Raw genomic sequence first — 23,998 nt, 5'->3', positions numbered from 1 at the left:
CTGGGGATCCCTGCCCAGAGAGATGCTGCGGGAGGTCCCCTGTGACCCCCTGCCATGGAGCCCATTGGTTCATGTGTGGCCAGGAGCCGAGGGGCCAAGCCAGGGTGGGAAGCACAGGGAAAAACCACTGGTCACTCTTGGACAGCGACATAACCAAGGCCTGTACTGGGGACAGTAGCGAGATGACCACCACCTCACTATATTCACCTGGGCTGGACAGAGGCCACGGGCCAATGAGCTGGTTTTCCCATTGGAAGTGGAATCTGCAGTTGTCCTCAGAGGGAAGCCAGAGCTCTACCCTGTCCCCAGGAGCAGCTGACTTGGACAGCTTCCTCGTGCCTGTGAGCTTCTGAAAACCAAGAGCCCAAAACAGTAATGTGATCCCCGTGTGTCCTCCCTGGAAATCTGTCCTGGGGAGGCCCTGTAGGTCAGTATCTGGGCTTTGGAAAAGCAGTGCAAAGAGTACATAACCATGATTCCTACCAGGGGATGAGGCCTAGCAAGGTGGGGCGGCCCGCACACCCACCATTGCCCAGGGGGGCCACATTAGGCCAACTTCCAAGATACTGATATCCCAGAACTGAAGCAGGTCCCCACCACTGGCTGGCTTTCCACTTCCTCCCAGTGAGAACATCTAATCCATTTGGTCAATGTATCCAGTATTCCTGAGCCCTTGTGTTGGGGCCAGAGTAGCTAATGAGACCCATGAGGGCCCTGCCTACCCAAAGCACACCCTCTGGCTATTGGAAGGAGGTATAGGCTGTATACCAGCACCCCAGCTCAGCACCCCACTGGGTCCACAGCATCCCACACTGGCTGGGACCAGAGTAAAAGGTGTCTCCGAAGCACTTGCTTTCAGCAGGGAGATGGAAGAACTTCTCAAAATATATCACATTAGGAGAACCAGGGCAAGTTTGTAGGAGAGAGTGAGAGAAATCAGCACAAAGTCCAAAGCAAATGCCTGCACCCTTCCTAGGATGGATGGGACAAGGGAGAGGGGGAGGTGTCACTCACTCATTCAGCCAGGCTGTACCAAGCCCACACCTCTGCTGTCATCAGGGAGCAGGGAGCCAATGGCCCTCACAGGGATCCCAGGCACCTGCTGAGTCTGGGGCCAGAGAAGCCTCCTTGAGGAACAAGTGGACACAGGTTGCTGTTAAAAGGAACTGGACATTAACTGATGAAGGCTAGTGGGGAGGAGGCTGATGGCTGCCCATGTGCCCTTGACCTTGACCTCTCTGCCTTTTGCTTTCAGCCCATGACACGGGTCTTGTGACCCTACAAGTTGCCTTCAACAACCAGATCATCTCCAACTCGGTGGTGTTTGAATACAAAGCTCGGGCTCTGCCCACACTCCCTTCTTCCCAGCACGACTGGCTGTCACTGGACGGTAAGAATGGCATCCAGGTCACCTGGCCAGGCCCTAATACACGAAGTGCAAAGGAAAACATCCAAGCACCCAGAGAGGGGCAGGAAGGGGTGTCAGTGTTCACCAAGGGAGGATCAGCTGGGTCTTCACTGTCAGGCTGCAAGTGTTTATGCCACCCGGCAGCCCGTAACTGGCCATCTGCTGGCCACATCTTCAACTTGGTGTCTCCCTGAGAGAAGTATGTGAGCTGTGTCTGGCACTCTTGCTGGGGTATCTGAGTGGCTAAACAAACCCCAGGAGCTAAAAGGACCCTCTTTGGACAGACCCCTAGCAGCAAGTCCAAGCACCTGCTATTCCCCCTTTCCTTCTGGAAGCAAAGAGAGTTCCCGAAGCATCATCAAACCTAAACCTCCTAGAGCAGGAAGCAGTGTAAAAGGCTGGGGCAGCAGCTCAGGTCGGAACGACTGCTGGGCTGTGTGTGGAGTGTGTCTGCCGTTTAAGGACAGCTAGCCAAACCTTCCTCTGGGAGCACTCACCCTGGACCCCCACCACGCCCACACACATACTCATTGACCCCTGCTCCTTGGTTGCTTTTACTTACACCTCTGCCCTAATACAGCCTTTGAGACAAACCTAGGCCCATGATTGTTCCAAAGGGTGCAGGGAGCCCCACTGTGCTGCAGGGAAGGAGGCAGGGCCTGCTGGCCAAGGAGGGACAAGGGCTCCCAGAGCTGCTACCCTTGGCTGTGGAGTTGGTGAGAGGTTGCCCAGATCCCGGGAGTACCAGAGGCTCTACAAAGAAAAGCTGTCAAAGACAGGCTGGGGACTCCAGGGTCAGAGGCTGCCCTCCTCTACCTGGGCTTGTTTCCCAGAAGCCCCAGAGCTGGAGAGCCCTTGGAGGGCGGGGTGGGGGTTGAGAGGGTGAGCTCAGCCTGACCTCTGCACAGGGGACAGATCTCAGTGTTGGGACACCCCATACAGGCAGCAGTCTGTGAGTTACCCTGCAGGAGACTTCAGCTGCCCTGAGGTGTTGGGGCCCTGGCTAGCTGACCTTGGGCCCTCTACAAGGCTGGGTTCCCTAAGTATCCCTCCCCTACCCGTAGTCACCCCTTTGCCTTCTCCTGGCTTCTGGCTGTCTGTGCACACCCTGGGCAGCTTTCTAGACTCTCCGTGTGCAAACCTCAACCTTATCCCAGCCCCTATACCAGTGGTGACAGGGTGCCTGGCAGCCACTCTGGTCAGTGAACCCTCAGGAGCTATTCCCAGAGGTGGTTTTGGGTCAGCAGGCATCTGCACCCTGGCATGGCTGCCGGGAGCACCGTGCTGGCCTTGGCAGCATCCCTGGCCGAGGCTGGAGCCAGCAGAGCTGTGATGATGACCTGCAGTATGTAACAGAGAAGGGCAGGGTGACCAGGGGCTCCCGTTCAGGAAATCCGGTTTCAGTTTTGCAGAACAAATGGGGAATGGAGCAGGGAGCTCTGCAGAGGCCTGGCTCTCTCTGAGTGACCCAATCAGCCTTACTAGGGTGGACTGAAGGAGGTTGGGACCCGTAGCCCTGCTTTGAGGTGGAGCCTTATCAGACAGCTTAGTCTCTGCTAACCAGTGCCTCAGAGAACAGGAAACATCCACTGGCCCCTGCAAGTCTGGAGAGGCGGCCATACCCAGAGGTCACTGGTGAAGGGGACCTGCCTTAACTGCTCATGACAAACACAGTCCTGGGGCCTGGGGAATGAGACTGCTGCCAAGCTTGACATCTGTTCCACAGCAGTCCCCTCTACCAGCACTTTGAGCTCTGACCTTTGTATGCCACCAAGTTGAAGTAAGCATCCCCAGGCCCCTGGCAAGTTGCACAGGAGAGATGGTAGGCAACAAGGCTTTGGCATCTGAGCACCACGGGCTTTGTGTTGCCACCAGTCAGGGTGCAGTTAGAACTGTAGCTCCTTGTGGTTTGGAGCTCAAGGGACTCTGCTGAAGTAGATGGGGCCAGCCTGGCTCAGGAGAGATAGCCAGTCAGCCACTGTGGCCCAGCTGCCCTGCAGAGAGCAGTTCCAGGCCCCTGGGGCAGTGTTCTTCCCTTTCCCTTTGGTCTTAGCCAGGTGCCCTTTCCAGCAACAAGAGGGGGAGGAGGAGGGGGGTGGAGAAACTGAGACCCCACCTGGCTGGGGGTGGAGCTTCCCTCATTATTCTTTTTCCCCTAAATGAATACAAGTGACTTACCCACCCTAGGACCATTTCTCCCAGCTTTTCTCTAGCCTGACTGTCGGTGGGGGAGGGGAGCAGCGCCGCAGCCTCAGCGCCAGGGGCTAATCTGTTCCAGCGCAAAAGGGACAGCTAGCAGGAGGGCGAGGGTCTCGGGTCTCTGGCCAACCTCTTGGCCTGGCATTGAACTTTGTGTCGGGGCAGATGCTGCAGTGGCCGGGCAGTGGTAAGCCTCTCTCTCCCCTCTCCTCTCTCCCCTCTCCCCTCTCCCCAGCCCTCCCTCCCGTCTCTGCAGCTCCCTGGCTCAGTCCCTCCCGCCCCCACGGCTACTGGGCACATTCTCCTTTAGAGCTCGCCAGGAAGCGAGACGTGTGTGCAGCAGCGAGGGAGGAGTGGTGCTGGAAAGGGTGGGGGCGAGGGGACTGCAGCGCTGAGCAAAGTGGGACACAGCGGCCGGCGGCGCGCGTGCACACACATACACACACGCGCGCCCGCGCACACACACGCCCGCCCGGAGCGCAGCCGCAATGCGGGGCCCTTCGCGGAAAGGCTGCGCGGGTCCCGCGGGGCTCTGGGGTGCCCGCCCCCCGCTGCAGCAGGACCGCGGCTATTTAGAGGCACGCGGCCCTTCCCTGGCGCTCCGAGCCGGGACCGTGAGGCGCAGCCCCGCGGGCTGGGAGCCTGCCCCCACTCCTCCTCTTGCGTCGCCCTCCCGAATCCCCGGAGCGCTCTCCGCCCCTCCCCCACCCCAGAGCGGAGACTGTTTGGGGACGAGAATTTCTACCTTCGTAGGATTTAAACAATGGATTTGTTTGCTAGACTAAAGGCTGGTGGGGGGTCTGCGGCCTGGAACGCAGCGGACCCACGCGCACGCGCATGCGCATGCAGCAGCTGAGCGCAGTCTTTGTCCCAGCCTGCAGTCTTTGTCCCCAGCCTTCAGCCTTTGTCCCTGAGGCACAGCATTTGTTTGTGCAGCCCCACCTAGCTGGTGTCGAAAAATCTTCCCAGAGGAGGGGACGCAGCACCGTGACCCCCCTTCCACACACGTTCCCAAAACCTCAGCTGGGGCGCAGCCATCGGGAAAAGACCGGGCATAGAAATGGGGGAGACGGTAGAACCAGGAGGAGGTGTTGGTGTGGGAGTGCGGCCCTCTGGATATCAGGGCTGCAGCGCCTCCTCCAGACCTAAGGGGGTTTCCCCAACCTTTTTGGTGACCTCCGGTGGCCACAGGCCACCCTTGCCAGAACCCCAATTCCCTAGCACAGGGTGGCACCATGGTAGGCTATATATTTATGGTATGAAAGCAGGCATGAAAAAAATAGAGTGCAGATGAGACCCATCCAACCAGTTTATTAATCCAGGGTAGTGGCCAGAAAAGTTTCACCTACTGATCGAGGTCCTGGTGAGACCTGAAGCTTGATTAGGCATCAGCAAGAGAGAATAGATATCCCAGGAGAGGGGCCAGCGAGTAGGGAAAGGGGAGTTGTCTGTGGTCAGGTCTCTCTGGAAACTGCCATTTTTATCATTTGTCCTCCAGAGGTCCAGGTATGGTACTCCAGGGTGGTCTGAGGAGGCTTGCGGTACATTTGGGCTTGCAAAGGGAACCTTCTGGGCTGGAGGTAGGCAGGAAAGGGGCGTTAACCTAGATCCGGGGTCTCTGGGAAATGTCACTTCTACCTGCAGTGTGTCCTATGGATACAAGCAGGCTGTGCGGAGCTCTGGGCCGGCGTGCAGGCTGTCTAGGCTGTCTTGTCTGTGCCTGTGTTTGCAGAGAACACTGCAGCCCTGGAGCTGAGAGGGTGGGGCAGGTTCTCATTTGTCAGGGGCATTGGAACACCTTTAAGTGGCCCCTGCCCTGGAAGAGAAGGTGAATGGAACTTCTGTGTACCCCGTTCTTTCTCTTCTTTTAGCCATCTGATTCTCCCCAAGGCCAGGTTGAGAAGATTCAGGGTCCCCCCAGCCCCACCCTACTCATCCCCTTCCTGGAACCCCACTAAGCTGCTTATGCTTAGACTATTTTCAATTGCTGCTCTGACAGCAGAGCTACTGCCCGGGTGAGAGGATGGGAGTGAGCCACGGAGTGAGTTCACTGAGGTTGCAGTTTTCCTGGGCATCCTGGGCTGGTCACCTGGGCAGGCCTGTTGATCTCCAGTTGGGAGGGACCCTGTCATCTCAGGTAGAGGGGGAAAGCAGGGACTGACAGGTTTAGCTGCATTTCCAGGTACCTAGTTCCCTTGCCAACCTCTGGGCAGGCTGGATGTCCCAGATAGCCTGCCCCTCGCACTCACCAGGAGCATAGAAAGGTATTCTCTGACTTCTGGGGCAGATTGGCTCTGGGTTGGGTGTTTGGGAAAACTGAGAGCCTTGACCCTATCTAGGGAGGCAGAGAGAAGGAAAGGCAAGACTCGGCCTCCCCATTTGGCCTTCTGGTTTGACCCAGCCTCTGTGATAAGATGGCAGATTGGCAGCAGGGGTGGGTCCCAGTTCTGCCCCAGCTCTGCCTTCAAGCTGCAACATGTTCCAGACATGTGCCTGCAGTTCTGCAGGCCTCCCCACTGTGTGCCAGCTCCTAGCTCCACCCCAACCCACCAGGGCTGGAGACCACACACTGACCTAGAGACCCTGGGTGCAGTCTAGAGACAATGGGAGAGGCCAGTTATCTGTGGAAGGCATTTGGTTACTTCTTTTCCTCAGGGTAGCACTCTGATGAGTGTGTGCCAGCTTCTCCTGGGCTGCCCTCTTCCTTTTCTCCCTCCCAGCCCCGCTTGCAGTCACCCTCAGCCAGGCCCACTGCGTGACGCAGAAAACGACTGGCATGGGCAAACAGAGATGGAGAACAATCCAAAAGCATCTCTTTCCCCAGCTGATGGGGAAGGGGGGAGTTAAGTAACTTAGCCATTGAATAATTTTAAATGCCATTGTTTTACTAAAACAAATATAGTTTGTTTTATGGCATAGAATCCAAAATCCACAAGAATTTTTAAAAGAAGACAAGATAAGACAGCATGAGCCAATTGTCTTGACTTGGAGAGTGGCTTTGAATGACAGAGACCATGCTCACCCTCTCCTGCCTCTAGGGGCACTTTGAGGAAGTTGGAGACCCTCCGTCCCAGGGGACTGGTGGGCAATAAGTGAGCAGGAGCCCTGCCCAGAGCTTGCTGAAGTCCATGTGGAGTGGGGTCTGGACAAACATGAGCCAATTAGTGCTTGGGCCTCTGGGTGCTTCTATGTGTAGCAGTGACCTGAGGGACACAAGTGGCAGGAGCAGAAGAGGTTCGAGCCAGTCTTACACTTGGGCCTTGAAGTTGAGTGGCAGGAGGAGCATTCCCCCGCCCACCCCCCAGCCCAGCCAGCGTCTTGCTGCAGTCACAGCCTCCCTCCTCATCACCAGTCTTCTGTTCTCCGTGGGGACCGCAGCACCATAGGTCGGAGGGGCGTCCATCTGCTTGGACCTCCAGGCTCTGTTGGAGTGCTCTCCTTGGCACTGTTGCGGGTAGCAATCCTGTCAGCATCCAGTCAGAAGCATCTTAGCTATTCGGGTCCCCAAGGAGCCAGCTCCTTCTACCAAACCAGGGACCAAGGAGAGGCGACTTCCTGCTGTTTGCAACTGGGGTCCCACCAAGTGGATCCATGTAGAGCCTCTCTGTGTGGAGCAGAATGGGTCACCTTGGAGCTGGGCCTCACCCAGCCTCCTTATAGCAGTGACAAATGGGGCCCTGTAGTAAGTGGCACTTAGGAGGGAGCTCAGCCTCCCGGTGGAGGCTGAGGGGACAGCCTTTGCCACCCTCTCCTGACTATTAGGTAGGAGGCAAGAAGACAAGGTAGAGGAAGCTGGGGGTGGGGGCAGGGTGGGCAGGTGCAGGCTGCCCTTGAGGGCTTGTCCCCCACCACCTGGGGATCAGGTGGCTCATTCTGAAGCCTGAAGGTGAGGGGTTCAGTCCCCCAGTGGACAGCACCACGCAATGTCTCCTGACCCCTGTGCTCCATTCCCAGGGCTGCCGTACAATTTACCACCCACTACAGACATTTCTCTCAGCTTTGGAGGCTGGAAGTCTGAACTCCAGGTGACAGCCGGGCTGGGATGCCTTTGGAGGCAAAGGGAAGAATCCTACCCTGCCTCTCCTGGCTGCTGGTGGCCAACAGCCCTGGCCACACCTTGGCTTGTGGCCGCATACTCCAGTCTCTGCCTCCATGGTCACATGGCCATCTTCCCTAGATGTGTTTCTCTTTTTCTGTTCTTGTAAGGACCCCAGTTGCTAAATTAGAACCCCCCCGCCAGGTCCACTAAGGACTGATCTTACTAATTGTAAGACCCTCTTTCCAAATAAATGACATCCTGAGGTTGTAGGTAGACAGCTTGGGCCATGTCTGTTGGATGGTACTGGAGCACCCAGAAGAGCACCAGCCAGGGTCCTGGCCCTCAGGCCTTGTTGAAGTCAGAGCTGACCCACAGAGAACACCACAGCCCCCTGAGGTATGCAGGCCCTGAGCCGGGGCAGGGAGGATGTACCCACCACTGTTGGGAGCCAGGCTCTTCCCACAGCCAGGGAGTCAATGAACAGAGGTGAGCTGTTTTAAGGAGTGTGAAGGAAGTGCTCCTCCATTCTGCATTGAGCAAACATTTATTGTGTGAACATGAGGCACGCTTGGGGCACACTCAGGAAGGGCATAGACGGGGAGGCAAGTTCCTGCCTGGAGATCACTGTCCTGCTGGGATGCATAGGGATAGCTGTGGACAACAGGACAGAGTGGGCCCTGGCATCCAGCTTCTGGCCTCCCACATCCACCCACTATGGACACACTGACCAGCACGGCCCTTGCCAAAATGAACAGCGTGTCCTTGTTGACCCCATGGCCTGTCTGGTCCTCTGACCCACTCGTTGCCCCTCCCCTTGCAAGCCCCTCTGTCCCTGAGCTCTGCAGCTCTGCACTCTCCTCCAGTCCCTTCCAACTCCCCTGCCTGCTTCTCCTCAGTCTATCACCCAGCTCCTTCTGGAAAGTTCTGTGTCCACAAGGCTGGCTCTCTTCTCCATTTACCCACTCTCCCTGAGGGTGTTCCCCTAACCCCTACACCAGGGCTCTCTCCACTGGTGCCCAGCTGGCTGCTCCTCTGTATTTCGTCTCAGAACCAACCAACTGCCCAGAGGAGAGTGCCACCCAGACTTCCTCAGGGCAAGCCAACGTGTCCCAGACAGGACACAACCAGTCTTGTGTTGCCACCCTCCCCACCAGCCCTCCCCTTCCAAACCTTCTGACCTCCAGATGGGCCAGAAACCCACTAGGCGCCCTGGGGGCAGTGCTAGCCTGGTGCCTTTCTGTCCTTGAATTCTCTCACCTTCTCCTTCCCTACCAGCCCAAAATAATCCCATGCGTCCTCCCCGGTCTCCTGGCCTCCTTCCCCTGGGGCCATTCAATCTTCCGTCATCCAGTAAATATGCACTAAGTACCTGCTGTGGCCTGGGCCCTGGGGAACACTGTTCTTGCAGTGTTTGTGTTCCAGTGGGGAGAAAGACGACCGTCAATGGTAGAGGACGGTGCCAAGTGCTGGCCAGGTGCGGGCAGGCCCCTTCCACTGGGTGGCCTGGGAGAGGGTGCCAGGGTGGCTACTCTAGGTTGGTGGTCACAGGGGCCTCTATGAGCAGGCCATAGTGAAGCTGCGATATGAAGGACAGGAAGGAGCCAGCCATGCTAAGATCCGCGGAAGAACATTCCAGGCACAGGGATTCGATAGAACAAAGCCCCCAGCCGGGGAGGGGTGGCCTAGCCTGGCAGGTTGGAGGGGCTGGAGAGGCTGCTGGGGTCAAAGCAGAGGAAGGGGAGGGGAGGGCCTGAGAAGCGGACCAGAAGGGCCAGTCATTCAATGCAGGGCACAGGGGTGGTATCCTGAGGTCAGTGGGGAGGTGCCATGGGAGCTGATGGAGGTGCTCAGGAGGGTGACATGCTCCTGGTATGTTTCACGGCCACCCCAGCTGCTGTCTGGAGAAGCAGTTGTGTCTGTACTTGCAAGAAGAACACCCTGAGGCTCTAGCATCAGTTTAGGCAAGAGAGAGCTGTGGCTCCGACAGGCTGGTAATAATGAGTCCTAAGGTGCAGGGCAGCTTTGGGGGAATGTGTGAGGTAAAGTCAGGGATCCTGCTGGTGATCTGAATGGGAGGATGAGAAAGAGGACCTAGACTTGTGACTTAAACAGGTAGGGGGCCAGGGGGCCATTCCCTGAGATGGAAAAGTTTGGAGCCGCCAGCTTGGGGCGAGGGGATGTGGAATTTGGGCTCTCTCCACTGGTGCCCAGCTGGATCTGGTTGTGATGAGTGTCTTTTTTAGGGATGCTGAGCTCACAGTTGGCTTTGAAAGTCTGGAGGCCAAGGAGAAAGAGGTCCATAATGGAGGTGGAATTTAGGAGTCACCAGCTTATAGATGGTGTTCAAACCCATGGGCCCACAAACGGGTGTAGATAAAGGAGAGAAGCTGCAGGGTCAGCATGGCCAGCGCAGTGTTGGGATGCCAAGCAGAGACTGGGGAGTCCTTGGGACAGAAGGAGGACCAGGAGGAAATGATCCTGTTGAAACTAAGGAAAGAGGGAGTTTCAAGAAAAAGGACTTGATCAACCATGTCCAGTGCCAGCAGAGAGGTGGACGGTGCTCCAGGTGGAGGGGGCCCCGTGTGGGAAGTGGGGAAGACAGAGCACCACTAGTTTTAAGGCCTGGACGGGGCTGAAAAATCCAGAGGAGATGGTGCCAAGCCTGTCCCCGAGCTCAGAGCCACAGGCTGGGGCAGGACAGTAGAGGACAGGAGCCTCTCAGACTTTCAGCTGGCCCAGGGGATCCTGTCTCCCACTGTCCTCACCCACTCCCCATGCAGCAGGGAAGGACCAGGGCCAGCCTCTCCCACCTTGCACCTCTGTGGGCCCAAGGAGGTGGCCTTCAATCTCTGGGCTCATGGGATATCCCACGGCCCCCGAGTGCCAAAGCCACACTCCCTCTTCATTCTTCCCACTGGGCACAAGGGCAGGAGATGAGCCCCAGGCAGGAACAAACTCGTTCACCCCCAAACAGTGTGTTGATGACATCAGGCCCAGCAGAGACAGCTCTGGGCCCCTAGCCACTGAATGTCCCTGAAATACGGGAACCCTGCAAGTGGGAAGACAGCCTGCAGGCCTGCTCAGGCAGCTGGACCCTCACTCCCAAGTCACTGATGTCCAGCTCCATTCTCCTACCTTGTTATTTGGATGCTGGTCATTGGTTCTCCACAAAGCACAGCCCCAAAGGCCACTTGGAAGCTGGGACCCCAGAGAGGACATCGGGGTGGGATCAGTCCAGGCCAGTATTTGGCTGACTTCTTTCGCCTTTACTAGGATCAGACTCCCAGAATCCACCCCCCCTGGAAAAGACTGGAAATGTAGGTCTGTTTATCCAGAAGTGGGGAGAAATGGCCCCACCTGAGGCTGACCAGACTCGGGAGCCTGGGCAGCGAGGAATGAAGAGGCAGGGGCCACGGGTGGGGAGGAGCGAGTTTCTGCAGGTCCCTAAGCCAGGTGAGAGGAAGCACCTCGCACGCCTCGCACGTGATCCAGTCTTGCACACAACTGAGAAGGCGACACTCAGCTCTGACTGGGGCCAAGAGCAAGGCTTTTCCTTTTAAAAAGCTCCTAAAAATACACTCGTTTCTGATCCCTCCTGAGCAGCCCAGCGACCTCGTCCCCTGCCTCTGTGACACCAGGAGATTCAGAACCGTCTCTGATAGACAGAAGACCAGCTTCCTCCACTGCAGTAACCTGCCAGCACTTTCCAGGGGTTGTGAACTCTGAGTCCTTTGTTTGAGGGGGAAAAGTGAGGGCAGGTGTGTGTCGAATGTCCATACTTAAGGAACAACAGGGGACATTCCTAAAAATCAGCACAGAGCAAACATCTCAGGATGCCAGAACAAACTCGAGTACTAGAGAGTTAGAAGCAAGCTTGGTTGGCACATAGTCTACCTCCGCATCCTTCTAGAAGGACGGTCCCCAGAAGAGCAGGAACAGCCCAGACCCTGGCTGACTCCGGATGGAAGCTTCCTCCTTACTCCTCTTCAGCACATTCTCCTCCCTTCCATCTTCCCCTTCTCCATCTGTCAGCTAAGCTCACCTAAGCTCTCTAGAAGCCAGGACAGAAAGGTGGATGAGGAATGAGCCAGCTGAATCTGGGGCTGAGTGACAGGTTGCAGTTTCTTTGCAGGGATAATATGCTTCGCCTCCCATGACCCGGTTGATTGAGCAGATGCTGTTTCCCAGCATTCCTACCATTAAGGAAGAGGGAGCAGTGACCTGGCCCCACCACACTCTCCAAGCCCTGTGCCCAGAGGGCTTGGTTCTCACACCAGCAAATGGGGAAGTCCCCAAAGAGACCTCAGGGTCTCTTCTCATACCAAAGCCTGAGATATTCTGGGATCTGAGCAAAGAATCCCCAGTCCCTCTCCTAAGTTGGCAGTGTTCTGGAGAGCTGGTGACATCCTGGTCTTAAGGCACCTGGGAGAGCTGGGGGCCCTGTGAACCACAGTGATGGCCTCTTTCAGGAAAGCCCACCTCCTGGCACAGAGTTGCCCACCAGGGGTCATAGCTGGCCTCTGCCAGTGCTTGCCACCCACCTGGTCCCATCTGTAAAGCACTGATGTGCAAGGACGCACTCAGACGTCCAACAAGTCCAACAACCGGAGGTCCCCGTGCTGCAGGTGAGGTCACCTGGACCTAGAGCATCCCGCATGGGGGTCCTACCCTGGCTGCGGCTGCCTGGCCCCTGCGCCATGGGCTCCCCTGCCTTCTCCCTGTTCCAGTGGTGCTGCTTCACAGCCGGAGGCACGCGGTGACCCTGCACCCCACAGCGCCCGCTGCCCCATGAAGGGTGCCTTCTTCTCTGCCTTCCCATCACACTGTAAGATCCTCCATTAGCTGTGAATGGAGGGAGTTCCCATGAGGAGCCAGGTGCTGCGCCAAGTGCCAGGAATCAGAACCCTTTGAGGACAGGAGGCCCGTGCTCCCTGGGCTTTACCGACCCGTGGAGGAGAAATCACACCTGAGCGCAGGCTTGTGCACAAACAGCACTTGGAGAGCTTTTCCCAGGGGTCTTCCCAGGAGGTCTCGGAGGGTTTTCTTGAAGAAATGACCCTTGAACTGAGATCTGAAGGAAGAGCAGAAGTTGACTCCATGGAAACAGGGATGGCAGGGACATTCCAGGCTGAGGGAACAGCACGCGCAGGGCTCTGTGTTGGGAGGGGGTCTGGAGGCCGTGAGGTGGTGGGGAGCGGTGGCCAGGCTGGAGGAGGCAGGAGGGGCACTCGCGTGCGGGGCTGGGCGGGAGGCCCTGGAGTGGTAGCTTTCGGAGAGGGAGGCCATTGAGGGTTTGAGAGGCAGTGACGTGCCCCAGCTTGCTTTTGGAGACATGGGCTTGGAGAGCAGACTGGACAGGCGAGCCTGGACAATGAACTTGTCCAGGCTCAAGGCCATGGTAGACTTGGCAGTTCTGGGAAGAAGAACGAGTTGAGGGACAAAAAGGTGGCATCGGTAGGACTCCTGGATGGATCAGCTGTGGGGGCCTGGTGTCATTTACCTTGGATGAGGACCGGTCATGAGTTGGGCTAAGCTTAAGGGGCCTTTGGAACAACCATGAGAAAAGTCAACGGCAAGTGGGTACAAGAAGAGAAGAAGGGCTCAGAGAAGCCTGTGGGCAGGAGAGGGGTGTCTGAAGTGTGTGCCTAGGGGTGGCATTGCATTAAATGGGTCTCTGGATGTGGAACAAATGGACAGGGGTGAGAAAGAGTCCAAAAACCAGGGAACTTTCTCTTAATAATCTTTGTGCCCCAATGTCTGTCATAGTGAGACCAGAAATGTAGTAGCTTCTCAATCAACATTTCTTCAAGGGATGGGCTGATGGATGGATAGATGGATAGACAAATAGATGGATAGATGGAGGCATGATCAACCCAGTGGTGTCTTTGAGACCACTGTCCTCTCTGCTAAATGACTTCAGCATCAGTCTGACGTCCTCCCTGATGTCAGCCATCTGAGGATGGGGTCTAGAACTGATCAGGCACCACTGCCCCTTTCTGGTCTCCCTCTCACTGGATGCTTCAGGCAAGTGACTCAAGAAAAGAACGCAAAGCTTGCCGGACACAGTGGTGCACACCTGTAATCCCAGCAGCTCAGGAGGCCGAGGCAGGAGGATCGTGAATTCAAAGCCAGCCTTAGCAATGGTGAGGCACTAAGCAACTCAGTGAGACCCTGTCTCTAATAAAATACAAAACAGGGCTGGGGATGTGGCTCAGTGGTTGAGTGCCCCTGAGTTCAATCCCTGCTCCCCCCCCCACCACCAAAAAATGCAAAGCTTGCTGTGTTCTTTATTGAACATGCCCTCAGGCTGCCTTCAGAGCTCTTAGGCAACCCCCCCCACCTGCCCCTATGAGGACAGAGAAGCCTCCCTCCTGCTCACTACAGCGGGAGAAGGAAGGGAAAAGCAGTCTCTAACCTGAGACATTCAAACCTGGGTGTCGATAAGAAGGAGACTTCTCTGCCAGGCCCCTGGTGGGTCACTGCATGGTGACTTGCCATCCGGGGGGCATGAAGTTGGGCTTTGTGAGCCTCTGTGATCCCCCACTGCCTGGCTAGTTCCCCTTCAGCCTGGGTAGTGCATGAATGAGTGAGGGACTCGGTGGGTAGAAGAGTCAGTGGCCATGGAAGTCTCCCCATCCCCATCCTTCCCCAGGGAATCCTGTGGCATGGAAACACACTGGCAGGACAGTGACATTGACAACAACCAGCCAGGTCCCATGGCCAGAGCTTCATATTCATGATCCTGTTGAGGTCTCAACACCCACCTCCTTGGCCACCTGTGGACTCAGGAAGTTGTTCTTAGGCAGATACCTCTCCCCCAAACCGGGTCATATACCATCATGGTATAATCAGGCTTGGCAGTCTGTCCACCCACCTATCATCCACTGACCTCCAGAGCTCCAACCACTGCAGAGCCACTCTGCAGGAACTGAGACTTTGCTCACTATGTCAGACCATTTTTTGTTACTATAACAAATTACCCATAATTTGGGTGCTTTATAAAGAAAAATGACTTATTTAGCTTATAGGTTCTGGGGGTTCAAGGACATGGCACTAGCTTTGGCTCAGGCTCTGGTGAGGGCAGATGGCATCACAATACTGGAGCATGTTTAGGAGGGAGAGACCACCTCACCAGATAGGAAGCTAGAGTAGAGGGGTAGCTTGCTATGACAACAACCCTCTTGTGAGAACTAACTCGGGGACCCATGAGATCTGCATGAATTTCTCCCAAGAGCAGTGTCCCCAGTGACTTCCCACCAGCCCCACCTCTTAAGGTCCCACCACCTCAACATTGCCACACTGGGGCCAACTTCCAACACATGACCGTGCCCAAACCCGAGTCCCCATCCACCAGGCATGCCCCCCCGCCCCAAGCAGCTCATGGCTCAGGACAGGAGGCAAACAGGACAACTCGGGCAGTGTGCAGAGCACTCCACTAGCGGATTCTGAGCGTTGGGGGAGGAGCAGAGGGTCCTCCACCCTTCAGAAGGGGAGCACACGTCACAAGGGGTGACCCCGTGTGACAGCTGTACTGTCTGTTCCTAAGCGCACTCTTCGCTTGTAGAAAGGTTGTGCGAGAGTAGCCCACTGTGCGGTCACTGTCCACACAAGCCTGCCCTGCCTCGGATACCACTGCCAGTTCAGGGTCCCAGGACCCCCACTTGACAATCCACTGGGAGGACTCAGAACACTCTGAAAGTTGCTAGACTCACAGTAGATGGCATCAGGAGGGCACAGGTTAAAACCAGCCAAAGGAGGATTGCACTGGGCAGAGTCCCCTAGGGTGCCAAATAGGAGCTGCCATTGTCCTCTGCCTGGGGAGTGGTAAATAGCACTGCTGTCCTGACATTGATGTGAGACAATCCCCAACTAGGCGTGTCAGTGAGGTTCCATTGTGCAGGCTCCTAATGGCTAAGGCAACCCCAGAGTCAGCTGACCCAGAGCCCCTCACTCTACATCATGATATTGGTCTTCCTGTCATGGCCAACCACTACCCTAAAACACCCAGTGTGGCCATCTCCTACCCTAAATTATATTGTTCGACTGTCCTGTGACCCAGGACCTCCAGGCAAACCAAGATCACTTCCCAGGAGGGGAGGAGAAAGGCTGGACCTCTCTGTGGGCAAGGTTAAATCGGTTCCTGCACAGGAGGCCCTTACCCTCTGCCCCCACCTGCCCCTCCTATTCCTTGTCTCAGGGACCAGATTCTTTTTGGTGTTCAAGACATCATCGTTTTTAAAGCATTGCCCCTACAAAGCTCTTGTCTAGCTTTCAGTGGTTCTTTGGTGACATGTTTTCTTGTGATACGTGGTTTGGGTGGCTCATACTTTGTCTACCATCGAGAATATTGTGCACAGCTCACATTTTCCCACATGGGGATTGCAGATCAATCCACCTCGATATGAACTGAAATGAGCGATTCCAGGAGCCTTGGCAGCTCAGGTGATTATTCTAATATATTATTTTAGTCACTTCTCTAAATCACTCCTCTGTGCTGTGACCTCGATGCTCTGGAAATGGACCTGCATCCTGCCTCCATTTTGTAGGCGGCAGCCCTGGTGGGAGCAGCGCTCTTGTCCCTAGTGCTCCCTCCCAGGGGCTCCGTTAGCTGCAAAGGCTTGAGAGCAGCTTCCTCCTGCCCCGCCCTCTTGGGAGCTGGGGACCTGGGAGCCCAGAACCAGCATCCCCTTCTCTGTGGCCGGTGCTTCTCTTCCTTCCCCCAATGCTAATGGGACCTTATGAGTGGTGACCAGCTGGGTGTAGACAGGGAGGGAGCCTTGCTACTCCATAAACTCACAGTTCAGGAAGAGGGAAGACAGATGCAGCATTCACCCATCTTCTACGATGGTGACAGTTGAGTGTGATTCTTCAGGCACAAAAACTGCATCGATGCTCCTACTTTATATGCTTGGTGCTGTTTCCTGTTTACTGGAAGGTCTAGCCTGGGTCACCTGGCAGCCAGAGCCGGTGGAAGTGGGTATGCGGCTGTGTGGAGGTGCTGTGGGCAGCCTAGAAATACTGCAAACAGAGCCCCATGCATAAGTTTGGATCTGGTGCATTTGAAGTCCCCAAACCCAGAACTTGGAAATGATTGATGCTTTGTTTTGTTTTGTTGGTATTAGGAATTGAACCCATGCTTTACCACTGAGCTACATCCCCAGCTCTTTTTATTTTTTTATTTTTTGACACAGGGTCTCACTAAATTGCTGAGGCTGGCCTTGAACTTGTGTTCCTCCTGCCTCAACCTCCTGAGCAGCTGGGATTACAGGTGTGTGCCACCGCCACACCTGTCAATTGACACACTTATACCCCTCACTCGCTTGGGAAGCAGCAGGAGAGAGCAAGCTCTGAGCAGAGGCAGGAGGTGGCGAGGGAGCTTTGATACTCCAAGGCCTCCCATCGCATCCAAGGACATGGTTCCTCCCCTGGCACTTGCCTTTTTTTATTCCCAGTTAGGAAGCATGCGGGGGCTTATTGGATACTTGGTGAAAGGCCCTGGGCTTATTCCAGGACCCTTACATGTGAGTTAAAACCAGGGGGATTACTGGGCAGGGCTGCCTTTCCTGTTCCAACTCTGGAGACATAGAGCAATCCAGGGGGTTCCTCTTTGGAAAGGGACAGTGCTTCTCTGGCCCAGGGCCAGCAGAGCCAAGCAAGGGTCTGACCCCACTTCACTATACCCAGAGGCAGTGAGCTGCTGGCCCCTGGGGTGTGGCTGCACCAAAAGGGACCCCTGTGAAGAAGTGACCAGGGTCCCAGAAAAGAGGGGGCTGGGGTGGGAGGCACAGGAGTGTGTAAGTGCCTGTGCTTTTCCCTGGCCACATTTTTTTTATTTTCTCAGGAATGGCATTTAGCACCCAGGGTGTCTGCTGTGCTCCCTGAACTCAAGTTGTCAGCGTCCTTCCTCCCCGGGCGCTCGCCCGGCAGTTGGCGCTGCATGAGTACATAACCAGGCCTTCCTGCCCATCACACGACTCTTCTTCCTTTTGCAAAACTCCTCCCCTGGCTCCCCTGGGACTTTATCAATCTAAAGTCATACTTGCTTCCCTACTAGGGAACTGTCCGGCTCTTCCCACTGTCATTGACGGTGGCTAAAGGATGGTGATTTCAAAGTGGGTCTCACCATAAGTGTCGGGTGTTTTGACTCCATTGATGCTTCTCCCTAACCAGATCTCCATGCTAAATAGATAACGGCACCGCCTTAGCAAGACACTGCAACAGCTGTAACTTGCAGTTTTTGAGTGTGCTGTTCTGAGTGAAATGTCCCTTCTTGGCTGTGACACCCCCCCACCCCCCACCAGGCTGTAGGAAGCTCTTGCCCTCTTCAGAGGCTCAGCTGGGGTTTCCTACCTTGTGTAAAGGCCAGCTGTGGTGTTCTCAGACATCAAAGCTGGGCCTTGCTGAGCTCCAGGACGGAGGGGCATTAGTTCCTGATTTGGCAAGCGTGGCCTTGAACGAGAATCCAGAGGGGAGGGCCTGTGAAGCCTGAGTTGGGCACAGCTCTGCCTGCGAGCCCTTGCCACTGAAGAGACGCAGGGAAGTGAGGGACTCCAGCTAAGAAGGAGTTTGCACGAGTCCAATGGGCTGGGCCGGCCTGAAGGTGCCCCATGAATGAAACTGTGTGCTAAAGACCCTGGGCCTGCGTCCTCTCCTGATGGCTCCTGAGTGACATGTGTAATACTGAGGTTCTGAGGGGTTTGGGGGAATGAGCAGGCCTGTATTAGCCACTGAGGATGAGTGGAAGGTGGCCCCACCCAGCTCCTGTGGATTTTCTTTCTGCTTTATGTCCCCAGAGAGAAATCTGCATGTTCTAGGGCCAGTGGCAGGGTCTCTCTTCCTGCCCTCAGATAAAGCTGATGGCCTTATGAGGCTGATATTAACCATGACATGACCTGGCAGCAACACCTCCCTCCCCACCACCCCCTGCACCCCAAAGCTGAAGGGCTCAAATCAACAAGAAAGTGCTAGTTTTCTGGGTACTGTGCGTTGGTGGAACTCACTCGGAATCCAGAGTCCCTGCAGCCGAGGCACAGGGGCACTTGCTGGTCCAGGTCAGGCTGGACATGCACTGTGACTACATAGCCTTCAACCCGTCTTTTCAGCAGTAACAGTGATTTGGATGAAATGGGATTTTTAAAAAGAATTATGTTGCGACTCTAGTCCAGCCTCACCTGACAGATGAGGAAACTGAGGCAGGTAGTTAGGGTGGCAGTGGGAAAAAAAAAAAAAGCCCAGACTGTGGAGCCAGGCCAGGACCTTCCCCCCTTACCTCTGGACAGCCCAGAGGCCCCGACCAGGCGGCCCAGATGGAGGTATGTGAGGCTCCCTGCAAAGGTCACAGCCACTGTGATCCTGAAGAAGACCCCCAAGTTCAGGACCGTGTTCTCCAGGATCCCTGGTCACCCAGGAGGAATCATGGCAAGCAGGAACTGACGGACCCACCCGGCTTTTTGCACCATTAGAAACCACCCATCTTAGGTGGGCGCCGTGGCACACGCCTGTAATCCCAGTGCCTCTGGAGGCTGAGACAGGATAATCTCAAGTTCAAAGCCAGCATCTACAACGGCGAGGTGCTAAGCAGCTCATTGAGACCCTGTCTCTAAATAAAGTACAAAAATAGGGCTGGAGATGTGGCTCAGTGGTCAAATGCCCCTGAGTTTAATCCCTGGTACCAAAAAAAAAAAACCCATCAAGAAACCACCCATCTTTTGGCCTCTTCCCTGGGAGTCTTCATTTTCTCTCTCTTCTCCCCACCTCCCTCCCGCCACCCCCTTTCTGAGTTTTTACAGCTTTATTGAGATACAATTAACCTACTATACAATTTACCAATTGAAAGTGTTCTTAGTATATTCACAGGTTTTGCATTCATCACCACAAACTAACTTTATTCATCTTATTTATTTTTGGGATGATGATTCAACCCAGGGATGCTCTATCACTGAGCTATACCCCCAGCTCGTTTTATTATTTTATTTTGAGACGCTGAGGCTTGTCTTGAACTTGGCATCCTCCTCCTCAGCCTCCTGAGTTGCTGGGATTAAAGGCCACAAATTAATTTCAGAATGTTTTTCATCCCTCTCCAAAAGAAATCCCCATATCCATCAACAGTCACTCCCCATTCCTCCCCAAGTCCTCTCTCCCTTCCTCCTTAGGCAACTCTTCATCTACTTATTATCTTGATAATGTGCCTGTTCTGGAAATGTCCTGTAAAGAGAATCATACATACGGTGTGTGTCTTGCGGCTGGCTTCTCTCACTCAGCGTGATGCTTTCTGGGTTTATCTGTGTCGCAGCCTGCGTTCGCACCTCATCTCTGCTTATTGCCCAACAGATGTACGAAGAGCTGTTTTCTTTTCCTGTGTCTAGGAGTGGAATTACAGGGTTGTGTGATAACTCTACAGTTCACCTTCCAAGGAGCGCCAGACTGGTTTCCAAAGTGGCTACATTCCCACCCTCACTGTTTGAGGGTTCTACCTTCTGCACATCCTTGATGATTCTTGTCATTATTCATGTTTTGTTTATAGTCACTTGGTAGGAAAAGTGCTCTCTCATTCTTTTTTCCATCATGGTTTTGATTTGCATCCTCAGTGATTTTATTGGTTATTTACATATCTTCTTTGGAGAAATGTCTATTCAGATTCTTTGCTCATTTAAAAAATTGAGTATGTTCTTTATATTTGCAAGTTTATTATCACAAGTGCAGTTTGAAAAGATTTTCTCTCTTCTAGTGAATTGTTTCATTTCTTGATCATATTCTTTGAAGCACAAAGTTTCTAATTTTGATGAAGTCCAACTTATTTATTTATTTATTTATTTTGGTAGCTGTTATTGGTATCCTATTTTTTTAAAAAACCAATGCCAAATCCAAGGTCATGAAGATTTACTGCCAAGTTTGTTTCCCAAGAGTTTTGTAGTTTTAGCTCTTATATTTAGACATTGGTTCCACTTTAACTGTGTATATGGTGTGAGGGAGGGGTCCAGTTTCATTCTTTGGCATGGGGATATTAGTTCTAGCATGCTGTCAGCCCAAAGGACCATTGGTTTTCCATTGTATTACCTTGTCGCCCTTACCTGTGGTTTTTAAAAATGTTATTTCTTAGTGCCTGAAAGATACACTGAGTATGCATCTTGCACTTATTTTTAAATTGTCACTTCATTTGAGCAGAATCCTGTTTACTTTTTCTCTTATTGGAAGTTGATATATGTAGAAACATATTTGATTTCTTATCAGTCAGGAGGGGTTAGACTGTGCTGCAATAACAAACAAGTCAATCTCAGGGGTTTATTTCTCATTCATGCTTCAAGTCCAATACCAATGGGCAGGGAAGGCTCTACTCATCATGGTCACTCAGAGGACCTGGGCTGATAGAGGCCACCTCTAGACATAAACAAACTTTCATAGTTGCCAGGGCTGGGGAATACAATGTGGTGGCCAGACCATTGGCTCCTCGAGCTTCTATCTGTAATGCTGCAAGAAAATCACATGTTCTCATCTAACTTCAGAAGGTTTAGGCCGGTGCAAAGAACATTCCCGCTAGCGGTGTTTGATGGTCCCATTTTCTCCCCATTCTTCACAACTCTTGTTATTGTCTATCTTTTTTGTTTATGGTCACTTAGTGGATGTAAAGTATATCTCATCCCCAAGACTGACAACCAGAAATATTAATGATAATTTATTTCCTTGTAGTGTACTGAATGAAATCTGCTGATTTGGACTTTGTTATGCATCTCAAACTTTAAATCATCATTGTAAGAAAACGCCTTTGTAGATATTTCAAGACTGTTCTCCTAAACAAATGGTATCTAAATGATGAGAGTTTTTAGGTGTTTCTTGGTAAGTAGAATGAGCACTTGAAATCCAGGTCTGATGCTTACCAGTTGTGTAGTTTGGGGCGAGTTATTTGACTTCTGAAATTTTGTCTTATCCTCTCTACAACGTCCTACTTGCAGGATGAGCAGCAGTGGGTGTGAATGGCCAGTGCAGCAGCAGGCAGGTAAAAGACATCTGGCAAACCATAGTTCCCTTCCTCCTCTACAACAGGATCCACTTCATAGGGTGCTCATCATGACCCCCTTAGCAGAGGTCAGAGCTGAGCTAACAACACACTGTATCTCCTTCAGGGGCAAAACCCATACTTGTCTGGGTTCTGCCAAGTGGACTCCTAACTGGTCAAGTTTTCTTTTTCTCTATTTAAGAATATCACCCAGGTACACTACAAAGTCCATAAAAATTCAGTGTAATAATTGGCTTGAGTCATAGGCATGCCTTACCCTTTCATTTTCTAGCTTAGAAGAGAAGAACACAAATATCCACAAGGAACAACCACCCACGGGCATTTGGTTCTAGCATGCCATCAGATCTTGAGCTGGCTTTGGAAGCATCCAGCTCGCCCAAATTTCTGTGCACAGGTCAAGGAGAGCGTTGGCCTCTGAGGTGCAGTGGGGACTCAAGAGTGGCAGGCCTTCCAGGAAGTAAATCAGGCAAGCTGAGGAATAGTAAGAGGAGATTCCCACTGGCTGCCCGAGAGGAAAGCCCCAGGCCTTCAACCCAATCCCTACACAGGAGGGCTCAGCCAGTGCCTGCCATACTGCAGCAGCCATGCTCCCAGCTGGCTCACATGCCTAGTGGACGTGGGACTGCTGGAAGAAGAGTGAGGTCATGGGTTCCCTGAGGCTCTCCTCAGACAGCTGGGGTACCCAGGGCCGAACTCTGCCCCAGCCATATTTTACCCAGGCACACTTTCCCATGTGAGAGACAGAAGAGATTGGAGATTCCTTTCTTTTGCTGGTCCAGATTGGATCTGCATCATCATCCCTGCACTCTAAAATATAAAGGCCCCCTGCCCCTTGTTCTCCCCTTTGGTCTTTGTTGCTGACAATCATCGAGAGCAATCCAACAGCTATCAGCTGAACACATAGTGTTTCCAGCATGCATTGAGCAGGTACCAGCATGAATAAGACTGTTTTTCTTAAGGACCTTAGGGCTATCTTGTTCTTAGCTAATAACTAACTTTTATTTAGGAAACTTATGAATGCATGAGATACAAATGGAAAGTGCACTTACCAAGTGTGCAGATCAGTGAGTTTCTACAAACTAAAACCAGTGCTTAAGTCCAGAATTAGAAATCCAGAAGCCATACCATACTCAAGCCTTTTCCCTACCCACAACCCTAAGGTATCCTGACTTAGTAAAGACAATAACAATAGAGAACTTTTACCCAGTGCAGGCACTGTTACAAGCACCATATATCTATTGATTTAATTTCTTACCCCATAGATATAAAGGTTCGGGCAGAGGAGCACACAGGTAGCAAGTGGCCAAATCTGTCTTTGAATCTGGGCAGTTTGTCTCCAAAGTTGAAGTGTCCTTGACTACTACCCTTTTACTGCCTCTCCTAGAAATAAACTGATCCTGTATGGTATGCTGTACTAACAGAATTTCTGGTTCAATTCTCCTGAGAGTCAGGGAAGACCACAGAGGGTGGTCAGGTTTGAAATCAGGCCTTCATGGAGGAGTTGAGAAGCAGAACTGGGAACCTGACGGGGTCCTGTGTGGTAATGGGAGGACAGGCAGGACCTGTTTAGAGCTGACCTGTTCAGAGCTGGTGGCCAGCCCCCAAGAGAGACCAGACAGACCTGCATGCTTCCGGGCTCTGAGGCGTGGGCACAGAATGTCCTTCACTTGGCCTCTAAATGACGTTTCATTATTGGTTGTACAGGCTTAAGTGCTGTGCAAAATTTTGTGGTCGTTTTCCTGGGTGTGTCTGGGTAGGATCAAGAGACCGGGTTCTCATCTTTTAGACTAGTGCTTTAACAACCCGATGTCAGAAAGGAGACAAATTTATTTTTAAAGACAATTGACATTATGAAGGAGGGGGTGGGGGAGTGGGGGGGCCTAAAATGTTCTCATCGCAGTCTGTATATGTCAAGCATTTTCTACATACAAGATCGTAAGTGATGACTTAATACCGGTAGGATACAAATGTTATTAGGGGAAGAACCGGTGGCCGTGTCCACTTGGGACGCCTGAGAGCTGAGGGGAGACAATGAGCCTTGATAGAGAGGTGTGACTTGGGCTAGTGGCAGAAGGCAAGAGAAGCCCATGCAGAAGTGTCCAACTGAGCACAGCCGGTGCTAGAACTTTTAGATACCGATGTTAGGGAGCCTTGGATGCTCCCGAACTCCCCCGGTGCCGCAGGTCACTGCCGCTGCTGATCCGTCCTTGCCCTCCTCCCCGGGTCAACTCCCGGGTCCCTAGGCATCCCGGTCAGTGCAGAGGCCCGTGCCACCTCCGGGGAGCTGCGCAGGCTCCTCCGGCCGTGGCGCCCCGCGCTCCCTCCTTCCCGCGCAGCT

The 23,998-nt window shown here is 53.5% G+C and overlaps 1 protein-coding gene across 20 annotated transcripts in view; it reads left to right on the top strand.

Annotated features, from left to right (window-relative positions):
* Positions 1–23,998, top strand: part of Camta1 (calmodulin binding transcription activator 1) — a 744,390-nt gene that overhangs the window by 670,618 nt on the left and 49,774 nt on the right. For all 20 annotated transcript variants that reach the window (XM_048783672.1, XM_048783671.1, XM_048783683.1 and 17 more), the window contains one exon: positions 1,256–1,390. In XM_048783672.1, coding sequence (XP_048639629.1) covers positions 1,256–1,390 — 135 coding nt within the window. The remainder of the gene's footprint in view (positions 1–1,255; positions 1,391–23,998) is intronic.

The sequence above is a fragment of the Marmota marmota genome, unplaced genomic scaffold (assembly GCF_001458135.2).
Source record: "Marmota marmota marmota unplaced genomic scaffold, marMar, whole genome shotgun sequence".
Classification (NCBI taxonomy): Eukaryota; Metazoa; Chordata; class Mammalia; order Rodentia; family Sciuridae; genus Marmota; species Marmota marmota.
This window is presented reverse-complemented; position numbering and strand designations above follow the sequence as displayed.